Below are 18,870 nucleotides of genomic sequence, written 5' to 3'. Positions count from 1 at the left end.
ACTTAGGACTTCAATTATCATTTACATCCCAAAGTATATGTTTGTATGTAAAGTACTTATTTTTTTAAGTTGATCATTTTCCTGCGAAATAACAGGAACACGTAAATTCAATTTTAAAACAAATATTCTTGTTCCGATGCAAATCAGCAACACAGAGTAACGGTGCTGTCAATGTTTTAAAGCAAAAGTACACCAAATTGAGGTCCGGGGGCCATCTGCGGCCCTTGCAGTGATTGTGTGCGGCCCACAAATGCAGTTTAAGAATGGTGTCATTTTGTCCATCAGGCTTAAGAAGTCAATGCAGACTTTCTGCAAATTAGTTGTTAATCCTTTTTTTATATAATGTTCAGGTTTAACAGCAAAACGGATGAAACAGTCTTCTCAAAATGAGCAGTATTAAATAAAATGCAAACCTGTGGCTGTATAACCTTTTTATTTTCACTTCATGGTGCAAAGCACCAAAAACCTTTATTCATTTCTACCAGAAAGGAAACTTTTGGTTAATGATTCATAAAATTTGGCTAAATATTGCAGTTGATAAAATAATCAAGAGGGAAATTTAACATTTTTAAATGCATATAACGTGGTGTCATCTACATACGAGTTGATCAACTTTATCAAACCTTCTATGAATCTGTTGTAGCGACTGACAGATGGACGATTTTTAAAGGACGACCCCCTTTTAAAAGGACACTTACACAAATTACGCTTTTGTTGCTGACAACGGACTAAAAATGAACTTTCCAATCACAAGAAAACAATCAAATTAATCAAATCATTTTTAATAAAAAAAATATATAAGCTTAGTGTTTATGAGGTTTTTAATGTTTTGGATCTACAACAATTTAAAACCCTTTCTCCACCCAAATTAGTAAACTTTTGTCCTTTCTTCAAACTATTGTTCATGTTGAGAGCTAAATTCATAATTTTATGGCCCACGAGTGGCCTACATATGAAAAAGTTTCGACAACCCCGGTTTAAGGAATATTCAGTAGCCATCTACCTGCAGGAGAAGTTGTCGTTTCCAATGTTGTGGTTAAAAAGGTCCAAGGCAGCTGAAGCTATAGGCCAGGGCTATGTAATCAAATTGCTCAGGGGGCCACAGTTACTAAAGCCAAGAGTTCAGGGGCCGGACATCCAGCAGTTATTGTCATTAGGTAAGTTTGTTTTATGGTTTAAAATCTATTACAAATTAACCCATTGGTGGGCCGAACTGAGTTCACCTGTGGGCTGGATTTGGCCCCTAGGCCACTAGTTGAATAGCCTTGCTATAGGACATGGAGTGGGTGGTTACACCTCTGCTCATCATAGTAGCCCCAGAACCCACGTCAGCACAAAACCCCCATGTTCTTACCAAATTATGTAGCTGTATTACTGCTCAACCTTAAATAAGTTTACAACAATAAATAGAGTAAAGCAATGTTATTCCTCTTTCCCTGGAATCCAGCAGTTCTTTTTGGCAGAGTACAATATTTACCTTATTTCTTAATATTTAAATACGTGCTTGCCTCTTTTCTTTTCAACTCTCCTCAGCTATTGGAACCAGTGGCTTCAGCCCAAGACAAACTCACCAGTTCTCTCCACAGATTTACCCTTCCAAGTAAGATTTCTTTTATTTTTCTGTTAAAAAAAAAAAAACAGCATCCAGATTCATTTGGACCTGTAATTAGATCCTTCTGCTAGATTGAGGCTTTCGGACTGGCTTTGTTTGCTTGGATGTGTTCAGTTTGTGCACTCTGAAATCTGTTGTAATTATTATCCTGCAAGAATTTCCTTTGCCATTTATTGTTCTTTCGTCCTGTATACGAGCTGTGGGGAGTCTATGGCGTGGTTGCCTGTTTAGAAATAACAGCAGTCCAATCAAAAGGGATTTTTCAGTTAGTAAAGTTGATTTTGTGGATTTATAAGTAAAACTTGGCGTTCTTTCTTCCTGTATTATTGTCTCACTTTTCTTTTTGTGTCTTCATTCTAATAGCAGGACATATCCACATATTCTCCCCACGCCTTCATCTCAAAACATGGCTGCGTATGGACAGACACAGTACACCACAGGAATGCAGCAGGCTGCAGCGTATGCTAGCTACCCCCAGCCTGGACAGCCCTATGGGATCTCGGCTTATGGTAAGATTTACATCTATCACTCATACAACTCCACTTTTAACAAGAGAAATTGCATTTCCTTCGAAAATGCAGTGTGAATGCTTATTGCAGAAGAACTTGCTGAAAACAGCTGAAGTTAGCTAAAAACAGCATGCTGAAATGTAGCTGAAAGGAAGAGCATGCATAAATTAGCAGAAGGAAGATGAAAGAACGCATATTTGATGAACAAGGTTTAAATAAGCAAAAATGAGCGCAACAATTAGGACATTAGCTAAAACAAATGCTGAAATTAACAAACAATAGCTGAAAAGTAGCTGAAAATGCAGAAAGAAGTTTAAACTATCAGAAAAAAAGCTGAAAAGAGCAAAAAGATTTTCATTAGGCTGAAAGTAACAGAAATTACTACACACAAAAAAACGTGAATTTGAAAGCAACTGCAATTTGCTTAAAAAAAAAAGCTAAAAGATAGCTGAAAAGTTAGAACAAGCTTAAATTTGCAGAAGAAAGCAGAAAGAACAAGTTTTCCCTATTAGACTGGAAGAAGCAGAAATTAGCACAAAAAAATGTAAATTATCTGGAAAATATCTGAAATTAGCAACAACAAAAAAACAGCCGAAAAGTAGCTAAAACAGCAGAAAGAAGCTAAAATTACCAGAAGGAAGTGGAGAGAGCCCAATTTTGCTGAATTAGCCTGAAAAATGTTGAAATGAGTGCAAAAAATGTGGAATTAGCTGAAAAGCTACAATTAGCATAAAAACTGCTAAATAGTAGCCAAAATAGCAGAAAAAGGTGAAACGCATAAATAAGCTGAAAGAACAAGCTGAAATTGACAGAAAAAAGTTAGAAGAAACACAAAAATTCTGTAGTTATCAGAAAGAATATAAAGGGATCACAAAACAGCTAAAATTAGCTGAAAGTAGCTGAAAAAAGTTTAAATTTGCACAAGGAAGCTGAAAGAAGCTGAACCGAAACAAAATGTGAAAGGAGCAGTAAAAGGTTGTAAACAGATAAAGATGTGAAGTATGTAAAATGAACTCAATTCCTTTTCTATGAGAAAAGAAATGGCAGAAAAGGCTAAATATTTCAAAAAGCTAAAGTTGCACCAATACCAAATGTCATTGCAGGATTGTCCTGAAAGAGCTGAACGTTTTGATTTTGTGCTGAAATAGCACAAAAATTGTGGAACAAGAAATACATAAGTATTCACACAATTATGAGCAATCATTAGAAAAAAATAGGAATTTATTAATTTTCATTGCTGAAGGTCAAAAGCAAGACCTACCAAACTACGTTCCCAGAGGTGCAGAGATGCTGAGCTGTTGTTTAGTGCCTGTATTTTCTCTGTCAGTGCAATAATGTAGAATTTGCTTGTGAAGCTTTTTCCCTGATAGATCAGAAAGATTAGCGATACAAATCTAAAAACAGAAACCGGTTTTCTCTGGCGTTTGCGAGAGAAAGCTCGCAGTGCGTGGCTTTATTTGTCCAAAGTCTGTGAAGTGTTTTGACCCTGAAAAATTCTCCAATATGTGCAGGAATTTACACTGTTTATTTGAACGGAGTTCGGCTGCGTAGACACTACTACTGTGGCTGAATCAGCCAAGACAGTGGTCAGTGCAAGTCACAAACACGAGCCAAATGTGTCATTGCTTGTGCATCGTTGCACTTGCGACCTACATGGTATTAATAACAGTTGTTATTAATTTTATCAGTAAACAAAACAGTGACAGCACAAACATGCGTTTGTTTTTACAGCCCAGCAGTCAGATCCTTCAGTGACAGAACCCGGTGTGAGATAATATTCCTAAACAGCAGAGAATGGTGAAAATCAGTTACCAGATAATCACAGCTCAGCCATTGTGATTAGCGTGTCTTGCTAACAGACAGAGGCGGAGTCCCTTTGCTGTGTCCAGTGTAATTTAAAACTGTGTTGACTCTTGTCTGTGCATCAAACCGATCTGGTGTCACTAACTGATTTAGGTCCATTGTGGGCAGGCATAAAGACTGAGGGGGGTCTGAGCCAGTCCCAATCCCCGGGACAGACGGGCTTCCTGAGCTACAGCTCCGGCTTCACCACTCCACAGACGGGACAGGCCCCCTACAGTTACCAGATGCAGGGTGAGAACATCTTTGTGAACTCTTTGTTTTTCCTAAGTTTAAGCGAAACTCAAAAACCCAACACACAAAAAAGGGTTAACAACGTGTGCAACAAATGTAAAGCACGTTTTGTTTAACCAGCAGTCTAAAAACACGATGGTTCTTTTTCCTCTTTATCTTTGCAAATATAGTTTTTTGTTTAAATATTCCTTCTTTGGTTACCCAACCAAATTAGCTTTTTTTTGTACCGTTTTGAAAACTATTAGAGAAGCTGGCCTCTGTTTCTAATTTCATAGCGTACACAACCAGACCGGCTCAAGACACAAATCTTGTCCTCACTCAAGACGATGGTTACCCGGCTGTGTAATGTGCAGCCACAGCCACTGCCTCCCTCTTCTCTCTTCCTACAAGAATCAACACATATGGAAAAAATGGCAGGCACATAGGAGGCATCAGCCATGTTGCTCCCCAGTCTTTGTTTTTTTCTCCCTGTGATCATATTAGTATTTGCTTAAGCACTGAGGCTGTAGAGATTTATGGCCTTGAAACCAATAAAGATGAATGCTGTGTGTTGCTTTCCCACTTTTTGGGGACTGCCTAGTAAGAGGCAGCACCTATTATTATCCACCTAACAAAGGGTTTCTTAACTTTATTTATATCTTACTCTTGCGTCAATTTTAATGTGACCCAAGCCACTACATGTACCCCCATACATTTTATATCAAAATGACCGGCTTGGCACCATGATGTGTGCTATTACTATTATTGGCATTTTGAGTTACCATGGCAACGTAATTTCAGAATCAGCTTTGTTATCATTGTACTGAAATACAATGAAATTATGTTCGTACAGTCATCCGAGATATGGGCGGAGTGCACGTTGCTGCTGCTACTGGAGCTCTTATCCTTTTCAGAAGACATATTTTTTTAGATAAAAAAGGGGGAAAAGCCATGAGGAGAGGATAGTAGCATTACAAAAAAGATCTCTTCACACCTTGTCCTTTCAAGACATGATTTAAATGATTTAAGACATCAAAAAACTCTACCAGCAAGCATATTTATGAACACGTTACATATGCATTTGACGACAAGGCGGTGAGATTTGTCCATGAAGCACTTCCAGATAGACCATAGTCCTGATAAGATGTTGGTCAGCTGGCACAGTTCTGATAAGCCTCCACAGAATTTCTCATTGGGGTGGGGTGCGATAGGCAAAGCTTTTCCTTAGTTTACACATTTCCCAGGAGAAATTTGATAAGTCGGTCTGTTTTTGAGGCCAACCGGGAAGTCAGATTCAGAAAAGCCACAATTGTTAATTTTTTTTTCAGCCAGACTGTTTTTTTCTTGTCAGCCTTGAGTCCTAATGGAACTTTCAAGATCCCAAATTGACAAATTAGTGGGCGTTCCACCGGTCCATGCTTATGAGGCTCCTCCAAGATCGTTTCCAACATGCTGGCGAGTCCCAGAAGACGCAGGTGGCCTGCGATTCTCACAAATCGCTTCCATCTTACAGTTTAGCTTGTAAATCAGCTGATTTTGAGTCCTCGAAGCACGAACAAACATTCACAAGACAGGCAGCCTAATGAGGGCCAAATAAGCTACAGCCGTTTTCTTTTATGTTGATAGACCAGGAACCAGCCAATTCCAAAAAGCAGGAAACCTGTTATCATAAATCAAATTATATATGTCTTCGGCGTCCTCCTGAGACAAAACTTAAAGACGCATCAGCTCCCACATCTAAGACGTACTGTATCCTGCAGCGTGAATCTCAGCAGGACATGAGGGCTCTCCAGGACCCTATCGCTTTGTTGAAAAGATTTTGACGATTACGTTGAAAGTCCAGCTGATCAGATCCATGACAGTAGTTTTAGTTTCGGAAGATGTGTAAAGTAGGAGCTCCAATACACAGACAGAGAACAAAAAAGCAGGAGGAGAACAGGAGAGGGAAGAAAAATGTTCGCCTCACACGAGAGCAAGTGAGAATCGGAAGAATTTGCAAACACAGACGCAATTTTTCCCATACAAAACACCTGATTGAACACTTGTCACCCTCTAACTGCAGCTCTGATGTCACATGACCGAGAGTGGAGAGGTCCCTGAAGAAAAATCAGAAAGTCATCAAACAAACTCTTCCTACCACCACATATTTTAAGATGCACTTAATTATTATAAATCAAAACGTAGGCATTTTTGTCGTCTAAATTTTAAAATGGCTGCCACGTGGCAGTCCCCATCAAAGTTTCTGCAGGAACTTTCTAGTTTATGCTTGCTGTCCAGTCAAACATTTAGCTTACATGAGACCTGGCTCTGTCTTGAGTGTAAAGTTCCCCTTCTCACCTGCACTACACTATGCAGGGACAATTATCTGCACGTTAGCTCAATTTTAACATTTTCTCCTGCATATGTGACATTTAAAATATCGCCACTTGTTGCTGAACGTCCTACCGATCACGTTCACAGTCCACACAGCCGTCAGCAGCAAATGTTGGGGGGGTAATTCCCTTTTCCATGCCTATTAACCAGAAACAGTTGGTCACAGTCAGAGTTTTGCAGCGTGCACTCGAGTACCTAAACATGGCCCAGCAGAATGAGAGCGAAGGGGGAGGAAGAAGCCGAGCATGTGAAGCAAATTCCAAAAGCTGCTTCTCTGCCCTTAGTAGTTTAACTCACAATGACAGTATTATGTTCCCATTCATCTTCTAAGTATTATGCCTTAACTCTGTTTTTCTTTTCCCTTCCATCTGACCCAGTTTCACTCTCTCCTGCTATCTCATGCCCTATGTTAGCATTAAGTGCATTTGTAATTGACAGCCTTGTTAGATGACAGATTGGCCTCTTTTCTGGCTCTGAGTCCTCTAACTGTGGCTCTGGCCGTCCGCCACACCATCATCATTACTCTTTCTAGCCTATTGATCTGCCTGGGCGATGTGCCTCAGGCCTGGGTGTCCCAACCAAAGACTTTTCCACACCTGATACGCCTCTTTCTGTCCGTGTCCTCTGCAACCAGCTTGTGGCCAGCTGTCAAGACTGAGGGCAATCAAATTATTGTTTTTGCTTGTTGCTTTCATGTCCGATCCCATGGAGTGAAGTGTGGGTGCGGAAGTTGTGGCAACAAAAATCATAAACAAAACAAATGATTTTTTTTTGGCATCTGTTGTGATCCTTTTTTGCTCTGTATGTACCGTTCGTAAAAACTAACACATAAGATGTGTTTGAAGAGATAAGAACATTACAGGCAGACTGAGCAGATGCTAATTAGGTGAATAATTGGATTCAAGCATTCTGTCCTAAATGATCATGCTTTCTGAAGAAGCTGAAGCCGTGGTTGCCCTTTTTATTTTTTGTTTAGAGTCCCATCTGGACTTGATAGTCTATTCCCAAGTGAGGCGTAGGAACTTCTGCTACAAATATTGTGCACTGATGATAGACATAGCCCATGGCAAGGGGACTGATCAAGCAAAGCAAATGGACTTCCAATTGTGGAGCCAGAAGGCAGGAGGGAAGGAGGAGAGGAGGGCGGGATGGTGTCTGGTCTTGAGTGAGTGAACTAACTGCAGAAGGACAGGGGGAGGGAGAGCAAACATGCCCCCCGGGGAACCACAACCCCTCCACCACCTCTATAACCAGCACCACCACTCCCAACAGCATGGGCTTATTCTCACTGGGCTAGCAGGGGTCCATGCAGCTTTTATGTGGCTCCTTGTTCTCCACAGAGCAACCCTCAAACGCTCCCAGTGAGAGTTTTTATGACTGTTTGAACTGTGTATTAGCCTAATTTGTTGTCCTTCACAGGCCCAGTCCTCCTCGTCTCGGCCTTATTGTTCCAGCACACTTTCACTTGGTGTTGAACTTTCTACAGAGCGTGCAGAAGTTTTATAAAATACCTCTGTTCACCTCAAGCCATTCAACAAAACAAAGAAAGAAGTGTTCAGAGCAAAATAACTGCAGGAAGAAAAAGTAGGGGAAAAAAACAGAAACTAGACAAATCATTTGTGGCTCTGTCTAATCTTTGGATGCTTTTCTGTTCTTCTGTTGCAATCACTGCACCGTTTTTCTTTTTGTGTTGCCTTTCATACCTTTCGTTGCCCCTTGCCGCACGCTGCACCTCCGTCCACACACAACCTTCTCCAGTCATTCTGCCTTTTCTGAAAGCTGCTTCACATTTGTCACGGTGTGGGAGAGCCCTCCTGCGGGGGCCGATGACCAGAGCATGAAAGGAACTCCCCCTCTGTTTGTCTCCAACAACAGAGGTGTAATTACGCCCTCATTTAAGAACAGTACATTTATCTCCTGGCTCGTTTTCGTTGTAATTGTGGGATAACTTTTCGACAATGGGAGAATTGGGAAGGAAGAAGACTGTTGTGGAGTGTGGTCTGCTTTATTGTGTGGATTTAAATTAATAATAATCTATTTAAAGTTTTTGCTGTGACAGTTTAGTGTATAATAATCTACTTGTAATGAAATGGTTACATTTAATGCAGCTGTCAGCTACACAAAACACTTTACTTTTAGATTTTTATTGTATGTTTGCCTTTAAATAATTGGTTTGCAGAATATAGTTCATGTGCTGGGCTTGAAAATATATTTGCTTTGTACTAAAGGCAATCCGTAATAAACTTTAATGCAGAGACGTTCTGAGCGGGGAGGAGGAATGCGTTACTTTCAAGTCAAGTAATCTTGAAAAAGTGAATTTATAGGTTTTTTTTTTTTTAATTAACATTAGAAGATACGGTTGTGTATTCAACAAAGATCAGTCAGGTCATCTGGACGTTTTTTTTTTTTGTTGTTGAGACGTTTCGCCCTTCATCCAAAGGACTTCATCAGTCCGAGGAGCCACAACAAACTCTCACAAGCAGCAGACCCACATAGTGGACCAACCAGTTTGCTGGTGATAAGATGGTTTCTGGGGCCCACTCTCTCCCCTGTCATCTCCTCTGAGGCAGCCATAGCCAAAGTGGTTCAAAACGTCAAAGGACTGATGAAGTCCTTTGGATGAAGGCCGAAATGTCTCAACAAAAAAGAAACCGTCCAGAGGACCTGACTGAACTTTGTTGGATTTTCTACCTGGATTATTGAGCATGAACTTTGACATACAGTTGTGTATGTTCTTAAAGAAAATCATCACCAATATTTCAAATCTTTTTAAGTGAGATTATGTAGAAAAGTCACAAATATTAAACTATAGACAAGCTAATGGTTACCGTAATCTGAACGTGCTTTTAAAACAACAATAAGCTCAAAAATATAAATGGATTTTTATAAACCTTCACACCAAAGTATATTTTGCATGATAGTTTTTCTGGCAGAAACTGTATATTCCTGCTAAAAGTGCCACGGGCTGCACTAATAATTGTACAGATTGCTGTCGCCGCCTTCTGAGCTTTCAAATAATCGTAATAGTTTATGCAAATAACTGTGTAACGCTAAATCGACTGGGATTTAAATGTTTAATGAATAGCGTTTGCAGTTAATCGGTTAAGTCATCAATCTGACATACTCTGCTCCTCCAAACTGAGAGCGTTCGTTATCTATAACAAGTAAGATAGCAGCTCCTCATATTCTTTCCAAACAACCCCAGCTTAGATCTGAACTTTCCCTTTAAGTTCTTGTTATTGACATGACAGTACAGGTGGAAGACACTGAAGATGGATGTTTTGTCCTAGAGGGCTGATGCTGCTCTTCGTCTCTATAACTCATAATTTGTGTGTTATTAAGCAATTAGATGCTATCTAACCATTTGAATGATTTAATTACCCAGGAGGACCATCCTTCAGGCATGGAAAAGTAGAGCATACATATTCATTAGGGCTGTTTTTCAGAAACAAACCAACTCGGTGACCTCAGCCCTCTTGTAGTTTGCTCCCGCTACCGTCATGCACACTGCCACAGCATTCAGCATTTCCACTCCCTGTACCCAACGCCACCCTTCAGTAGTTCACACACAACGCTCTTCTGTGTTCTTCAAATTGTGTGGGTTTGGAAGTGGGTTCTACCCCCACGGCCTGTCATTCATCAGTCCTGATCCAATCACTGATAAGAAAGGAAGAGGGAGAAAGATAAGACCACTGTTTGGAGTGATCCCTGAGGCCTCCTTCTGCTCAACTACTCAAACCACTGTTTAAAGAAAAACTGTTTTTTTTGTTCCCAACACATTTTATATTAATCATCGCAATGCTTGACAAAGTTGACTTTTCATATCGCACCCAGTTGTTTTCCAGACATACAGAATGCAAATTGCTTTTTAAATGGTATTGCTGTGGGTTGGGGGCATGCAAAGTAAGAATTTCATTGCATGCTATAAACACTTTTACGTCTGTGCATTTGACAGTAGTAAATGATTCTGAATCTGCAATTCTGAAATGCAGGTATGCACTCAATGTAAACAAATGTTGAATCCTCTAAAAACCACGTGGAAGCTTGAGACGTTCCTGTTTTTAGTATTCTACATCGCTTTACAACCTAGTTGTTTTTGTTTTGTTTTTTTTAATACCATTTTCTTCCAATTGTTCTTCTCAATTTGTATGCTCTTTATGATTGTATACTGTTGTCATCACTCTTTGTTAAAGTCAAGTATCTCTTGTAAATGAGTCCCCGAGGCTCAATGGGATTAACCTGTATAAAAAATGTTGAATGTAACTAGGAAGGTTAACAACGGTGTACCTCAAGGCTCAGTCTTAGGTCCCACCCTTTTCACAATCTACATAGGTAAATAAATATTTCCAAGAAGTATAAGTAAAGTAAAGCAGATGTTAGTTGGAATCCAGCCACATAATATTGCATGGATTTTGTTTCTACTCTCTTTATTTTTGATCCAGTCTTCATGTCTTTGCAGTGAGTACCTATTAAAGTTGAGTTATTTTTGTCCCTAAAGGCGGTTCTTTCACAACAACATCAGGACTGTACGCAGGAAACAACTCGCTGACAAACTCAACTGGCTTCAACAGCACACAACAGGTAGGTGTTTGATTTTTTTCTTCACCTCACTGATCTGTCTACAAAGTACATTTAAAGCTAACAGTTCATAGCTGAGGTTTGTGCTACAGACTCTGAACCTTGAAAGTCTACTTGAAACATGAATACACATTATGCTTTATTTCAGCTGCGACACAGTCAACATAAATCACTCACATGTCAAAAAGCTTTGTACACACAATTATCTATTGTACTTCTTTCAACACTTGGGTTATGCCACAGAGAAAGAGGGGAAAAGACAGATCTTTGTCCAGATGTAGGACGGACATGTGTTTGCATTTATTATTTTTGGAATCTGCTCCGTAAAGTAGCAACACTGGTGCACAGCAAATCTCAAATTACTCTGCCTAACCACCCACTTTATTTTCAACTCTTGCTGCATTTTTGTCTTTTTTTTTTTGTCTTTTTGATCAAAATCTCCCAATGCAACATTCCTTATTCTTATCCTCCTTCTCTTCAGGACTACCCCAGTTATCCTGGCTTTGGCCAGGGCCAGTATGCTCAGTATTACAACAGTTCACCCTACACGTCGCCCTACATGACGAGTAACAACACCAGCCCCAGCACGCCGTCCACCACCACCACATACACCCTGCAGGAGCCACCTGACGGCGTCACCAGCCAAGCCCTCACAGACCACCCCACAGGTAAAAATCAAACAGAACGATGCCTGAATCTTAACTCGCTCAGCAGAGAGGGAGGAAATTATTTCAATCATATCATTTAAACTTCACCATGTTAAGTAAAGAAAAAAAAAGTGGTCTAAACTCAGATCAGATGTAGAATTCACTCTAATTTCATGTGACATTAATGCATGATCTGGCAATTAAGATTATATCTTTACGAGTCGCTCAAAGTTTTTATGACTGCGTTTGAAATTGTCATCAAACAGCACTGAAGACAGCTGGTTGTAACTTAACTTAATTTCACGCAGTCATCTCATTTAGATAAGACATCTCATTGGCATGCACTCTGTTACCTCTTGTTTATTAAATCAACGCAGCGCACAATAGCTTTTCTGCTCCATAACTGAATTATGATATGTTTGTTATCTGCCGTCCTAAATAATTTGTCTCAATAATGTCTCGTGCAGGATACTGTCTGTCCAGCATCAAGACAAATGGTCAATCAGACTTCTTTGCTAAAAGCAAATAACCTTTTGATGTGCGCACTTTTTATAATCCTCCCCCTCCCTCCCCCTTCCTCGTTCTTTCCTTCCTTTCAGGAGAGTACAGTACAATCCACAGTCCATCAACCCCCATTAAAGATTCAGATTCGGATCGATTGCGCCGGGCCTCGGATGGAAAGTCACGTGGCCGTGGAAGAAGGCACAACAACCCATCACCGCCGCCCGACTCTGACCTTGAGGTAGGATGAGCCCGCTGCCTTGGCGACAGACAGCCTCGCCCTGTCTGAAGGCACATAGACGTTAATCCACTTACTGTATGGCTGCCACACCAACTTAAACAGTTGATGCGCATTAATTTTTAACACTTTATTCTTTACCTGCTCCTAAATTATTCATGCATTGTGGAATATATGCGTCAACGCTCACCGTCTAGGGAGTTCTTGCGTATAACTTGTAAATAAACAATGAGGCTTGTAATTAAATGAAGAGAAGATATGTTTGAGTCCCTGAATGCGCCTCACTGGCTGCAACATCTGATGGTACTTTTGCTCACAGTGATAGCGACCATCTGTCAAAATAAACCCCTGATAATTTCAAGGCGTCCTCATTAATACGGTATTAATTTGAATGAGGATAATAGCAGCCATTATGGCGCTGACATCATGGCGTGTTAACATATCGAGTTAATTAGTTTGTCACTATTGATTACTCTAATGTAAAGGGCAAGGGGTGCAATGTGTGTAGCGGGGTGATGAGAGGGGTGTTGCAGTGACCAATCCAAGCAAATGGATCTTAGTCCCTGTGGCGCGCAAATACACGCTCCTGGCCTATTGACCAGGAGGATCACCTTGCAGCCCTACAGAGTGCAACATTGATTTAGTTTCTTCTCTCTTTATTTTTTATTTTTTGCCCCTTCTCTCCCTCCCTTCTCTTTCTCCTTCCATCTCCAGCGAGTTTTCATCTGGGACCTGGATGAAACAATCATCGTTTTCCATTCCTTGCTTACGGGTTCTTATGCCAACAGATATGGACGGGTGAGTGACATCAGACTGTGGCAGCACTTTATCAGCAAAACGTATAAATATTAAAAGGAGAGAATAAGGATCAGCTCTGGGTAATGGCCATTGAGTGGAGGATAGATTTCACTTTGCTCTAAGTCCGTAGCACGAGGACACAGCAGAACTCGATGTACAGATAATTGTTTCTTTTTTTAATAGGTCCAATGAGGCCTGGCAAGTATTTGCCCGCTTTTTGCAGCTGTCCGAGCTATGCATGGCTGGCCGGGGCTCGGCTGGAAGGGCTCACAACAGTTGCACTCAGGCTGTCTATTGACACATCTTGAGTGTTCCTTTCCCCCTCAGAAATACCACATTGTTAGTTTAATTAAGTGCTTCTCAATCCGTTCTTTTCAGGCAGGGATCTCCCTGGAGACCCGAGCAAGAAGCTGTGCCTAACAAATGTGATTCAGCCTAACTAAAACACAGATTCTCGTCAAGTTGCCTTCGTTAGGATTCAAAGTCCTACAAATGTATATATATCATAAATATTTTTGTTTTTAAAGTAGAAGGTCACTTTCTATCCCAGGTTCCTATGTATAGTCGTAATATGAAGTTTGCTTTTCCAGGCTTTGCTGTTTGTTATTTCATGTAAATTGCTTCTCTAATTTTAAACTTTCCAAACAAACAATTTGGGAAATAAGACCGAATTCTATTCTCATGGTTTTGCTGCGATCGTAGGCTGTGTGTAGCGTCAGCGTACGTTAAACTCTCTGCTTGTTTCTGCGTACGTGTCAGGAAATCTTGCCGTCAAACCATTGCAAAGTCTTACAACTGTCGCCTGTTTTGGTTGATTTGTCGAGTTTAAAGTAAAAAAAAAAAAAAAAAAAAAAAAAAAACGACTTGTTGCTCCTCATATGTCAGAGGGCTTAGAGTCTGCAGCCCGTGTTCTGTGTCTTTGTTCTGGTATGTTTGATGGGGGCAGTGTTTTGTTTCTGGGGTGAAAAAGGGCTGCCCCGCGACCCTCCACTGTTTATTTACTTTCTTCTCAGCCCTGCATGCTGGGTAAAAGGCGAGCTTAAGCTCAGGGAGCCGTGGCTCCATGATGAGGGGCTCTCACACTATACACACACATGAGCAGACACAAACACCCATAGGGTTCTCCAGTGAGCTTCTCTGAAACAGGAAACACTCCTTACCTCACAAGGGCCCTTCCGTCGAAGCTCGTATGGGATGTGACAGCCACTAGAGACCCCCTCGCTCTGTTTTCTCTTCTACTCCTCGTTTTCTCCTCCCCCGCACATTTAAGTCACCTTTTCTCAAACGTTTCTCTTCTTTGTTTTGCTCCAATCTGCTGACACGATCACATTAAACCAGTTTTTTTTTTAATGAAGCAGGAACACTTCATCACATTAGCCACTATCAGAAATGCTGATCATTAAACTGTCAGAAAAAAATGGCGCAAATCAACATCCCCCACAACCAGCTACCATTTTCTTACTTCTAACCTACAAAGCCCTCAACAACCTAGCTCCATCTTATATTCAAGGTCTTATTGTTCCATGTTTTCCTAACGGAGCACTTCGCTCTCAGACTACAGGCTTACTTGCGGTTCCTAGAGTTTCCAAATTAAAATGGGAGGAAGATCTTTCAGTTATCAGGCTCCTCTCTTGTGGAACCAACTTCCAGATTCTGTCCATAAAGCTGACACATTGTCCAGTTTTAAGACTGGGCTTAAGACTTTCCTTTTAGATAAATCCTATAGTTAGGGTTGGCTTGTTATGCTGCTATAGGCTTATACTACTGGAGGACAAATTGACCTCATTTCCTTATAATGAATTGTTAAAATTGAATAGATACTATTTCTATCTTAATATGTGATTCTCATCCTGCCATTGTGTATCTGTTCCTCTCAAACCCAGCCGGTCGAAGCAGATGGCCACTTGTCCTGAGCCTAGTTCTGCTGGAGGTTTCTTCCTCATGAGGGAGTTTTTCCTTTCCACTGTCGCCTTTGTGCTTGCTCAAAATGAGAGTCTGCGATGAAGTTAAACTCAAAACCGTCTGCTCCTCGGATAATTAATGTTATTAACTTACTTTTTATGTATTTGAATGTTTCTGTGCCACGAGACGACTTCTGTCGTCTCTGAGCACTTTATAAATAAACTGAATTATATTGAATTGAGTTCCCCCCCGTCCTCCATCCGTGTGCCTGTCATTCATGTCGTGTCTATCTTAGTGGCATAAACAAAAAAGTTACTAAACAGTTTTCTCTCCTCGCTGCTCTTAACTTACTATAAATAGATGTGTATCTGAGAGAGTCCACATGCACACTTTCTCTCACTCGCTGTGACCTCCAACCCACTCTCTCTGACTCTTTTCCCCCCTCCCTCATACTCACATAAACACAGCCCTCTTCTTATCAGCCCTTTTAATTGGCATCAAGGCACTCACCCCCATAAAGCTGATGGCTGAGGCCAGCTGTGCTGATATAGGGCAGGCCAGAGCTCGGGCTTAAACTCAGTAAGGATGAGGGTGGTGGAGTGTTATTTCTACGGGGCTCTAATGGGGAGGGGGTGCCCTCCTGAATGCAGTGACATTTCAGGACAGGTGGTGCTGGAGCAATGACAGCAGCAGCACTTTGGCCTTCTGGCCTGCTTGTATTCTTAACTCCCTCACTGACTGATTGTTTAGATTTAATTGGAAGGGATTCGCTCGCGCTGTAGAGGATTGCCTTTTCCCACCGAACCGGTCCTTAAATCACCCAACAGCAGCGGCAGAGTTTGGGAAGAGGGGAGGTAGCTCGCCGAAGTAGGAGGCTAATTGTTTTTGATGAATTCTTACTGAAAGATTGATTCAGACTGGGAGGTTAAGAGAAAAGATAAAGCCTGGAGAAGTGGGGATTGGGCTCTTCTTGTGTGGTTTGTACGTTGTCATTTTAGTGAAAACATAAGCATTGTGGGGTGTGATAGGTAATCAGCAGAGAGCTCAGGTGTGTCTTTAGGTGGTTTAACTCTAATCCCGGCTTCTGGTCCTGCCTGGCCCGTCTTAAATGCAGCTGCGTGGAAACCTCCTCGGCAGACAGCTGTTGTCTTTTTGTCATCGCCGAAGACAATTTGCTGATTGGAGATTTAAGATACAAGAGAACTTGAGGGTATTTAAACAAAAATGAAGTGGAACAACAAAACTTGGGGCTATAAATAGTTTTTTAGAAAGCTGCTGTATTAGAAATAAACCCTAAAATGGGAAAAATACTTTACTTATACATGTTTTTGCCTATGCATTTTTTTAAAGAGAATATAGTGCACGTTGCTCCAGTCTCACTAACTATTTACAAGGTAGTTCACTCTTTTTAAGGTATTGTCTTACAAACAGTGCAGTCGTGTCACCGTCGCAGCAGGTGTCACATTACTCATCAGCTTTGTACATTTCCATATTTTAAAAGTAATTTTAGTTATAATTTTGAAAGAAAATTAAGGAGGAATAGGGTCATATCAACTGGAAAGCTATCAAATGATGCACAGATTCAAAAATGTGGAGAATGTATTATTTACGATTTAGTCTGTGACCCCAACTCTTCTAAGTCGACCACCCTTCCTGAGAAGAGACACGCTTTTACTGCTTTCATTCAAGTCTGGGGGCACTCTGATGACTATTCTGGTCCTTTCCACAAGGTTGTAAAAAGAGGCCGAAACTTTCAAGTCAACCTAAAGTCTTCTTTTACGAGAAAAGCCTGCTGTGGGACTTAAAAGGGATTCTGTGATTATTGAGTGACTCGTAGTGAATATTGTTATTGACTGCTCTACATGTTTTTGACTTGATTTTGTCTCTTTCATTGTAAGGACCCGCCAACATCTGTGTCGTTAGGTCTGAGGATGGAAGAAATGATCTTCAACTTGGCCGACACTCACTTATTCTTTAATGACTTAGAGGTGAGTCTGTGCATCGTTTACTGCTTTCTGATTTATGCTCTAATCACTTCTGTTATATTGTTTTGACTTTAGTGGTCAGAGAAGTGTGAATAGTTTCTTGAAGAAGCTAAAAAGCTGAGATTTTAGTAAAAAAAACAGCAACAACTGCAGTGCAGCATGGGTTATCCACCCTGTTGCAGTGAAGAATTATCTCCGACCCTGGGGGATCCCGTGAATTTTGCATGTGCTGTTGGTTTGTTGGGTCACCAGCACCACCACCATCTCTCATGGCAGCCGGGGCAATTTGTCAGGCTCTGCCTGCCTGTGTATCACACTGTGTGCTTGGTGTCACTGTCCTCCTACCAAACTCCCCTCCGACACAGCACAAAATCTCCCACCATCTCCTCCTCTCTCATGGTTCTTTGCTTCACTGAATTATGAACGAGGGGCATAGAATCTCCCCCTGGGGGCAGTAAATAGATGGAGAGATGTGCGTGAGTTCACACCATTGGTGTCAGAAGCATTTATAATGTGTGTGTGTGTGGGTGGTGGCACTAGTGTGTGTGTGGGGGGGGGGGGGTCCTCCCCCAGAAGACTGAATAAAGTAGATACCATCAGGTGTATTTGAACAGGTTGTTAAACATCTACATTTACCTGTATAAGTAAACACTTGAGTCAATAATTATTTTAGTGAGCAACAAGAAGTAGCCTGACCAACAGCTCTCCTTGTGTGAATAAAGCACACTCCGCTTCTGTCATACATCCTAACATCCACCCCCACCCTCCCCAGTTGATAACTGCAAACACTAACATAATGCTAAGCTAGCGGCGCACAATACAGACGCGTTAGCTAGGATGCTCCGCTTCTCTCACAAATCCCAACTCCGTCGACACATGTCGGCATTAACATAGCGCTAAGCTAGCGCACAAAACAGAGGTGTCTCCCCCTCCTCCCCTCACCCTGTCCACAAAAAAAAATGTCAGAGATGAGCACCCTGCTAAGGAAGATGGCCTTGGTGAAACACTGCATGTGATGTGGAGAGTTGTTGTAGGTAACCAGGAAAACCCGGAATGGACTTTAGTGGTTTGAGTATTATCCTATTAATCAAGTGGAATGGATTTGTTCATGCAGAAATAAAAGCAGTGCTGGGTTTACTAATATTTCTTGATAAATGGGGGGCGGGGTGCAAATGAATATTTTTTAAATGTGGGGGGACGCTTCCCCTTCACATATAATTGTTGCAATGATGATTCACACACAAACTGCACACCCTCAGTTCTAATCAAGACATCAAACCTAACTGTGCATACTGTAATGAATTTAAAATGCTTTCACCTAGTTCTCTGGTTTTGATTTTATGTTTTCCTTTCCTTTTGTCCATATTTGCCTCTTTCTCCCGTCTAATATGATCCCACTGACCAACCTCTTTTCTTCAGTGTCCTCCTTTACGCTGACCTCACAAAAAAGGAAATATTTTGTTTGATACTTAAGTGCAAAAGATCTGTGGCCAGTCTGCCAAGTCTCATTACTCACCGCTGTGCTCGACCGTGTTACATGAAGCAAACCCCAAGAAGGAGGAGGGGGTAAAGAGAGAGACAGGGAGACGGCGAGACGGAGAAAGAAAACGTTCATTCTCCCTTAGACAGACAAGTGACTGAGATTCCAAACGCA

At 41.2% G+C, this 18,870-nt stretch overlaps 1 protein-coding gene across 1 annotated transcript in view; it reads left to right on the top strand.

The window, feature by feature from the left end:
- The window catches only part of eya1 (EYA transcriptional coactivator and phosphatase 1), a 62,166-nt gene that overhangs the window by 11,541 nt on the left and 31,755 nt on the right, over positions 1-18,870 (top strand). The window contains exons 5-12 of the mRNA XM_037694137.1: positions 1,534-1,600; positions 1,976-2,121; positions 4,093-4,215; positions 11,066-11,148; positions 11,627-11,813; positions 12,392-12,534; positions 13,246-13,329; positions 17,130-17,219. Of these exons, the coding sequence (XP_037550065.1) occupies positions 1,534-1,600; positions 1,976-2,121; positions 4,093-4,215; positions 11,066-11,148; positions 11,627-11,813; positions 12,392-12,534; positions 13,246-13,329; positions 17,130-17,219 (923 nt within the window). The remainder of the gene's footprint in view (positions 1-1,533; positions 1,601-1,975; positions 2,122-4,092; positions 4,216-11,065; positions 11,149-11,626; positions 11,814-12,391; positions 12,535-13,245; positions 13,330-17,129; positions 17,220-18,870) is intronic.

This window comes from Nematolebias whitei, chromosome 20, assembly GCF_014905685.2.
Source record: "Nematolebias whitei isolate Nwh7 chromosome 20, NemWhi1, whole genome shotgun sequence".
In the NCBI taxonomy this organism is placed as follows: domain Eukaryota; kingdom Metazoa; phylum Chordata; class Actinopteri; order Cyprinodontiformes; family Rivulidae; genus Nematolebias; species Nematolebias whitei.
Note: the sequence above shows the minus strand (reverse complement) of the source record. Positions and strands in the feature narration are given on the sequence as shown.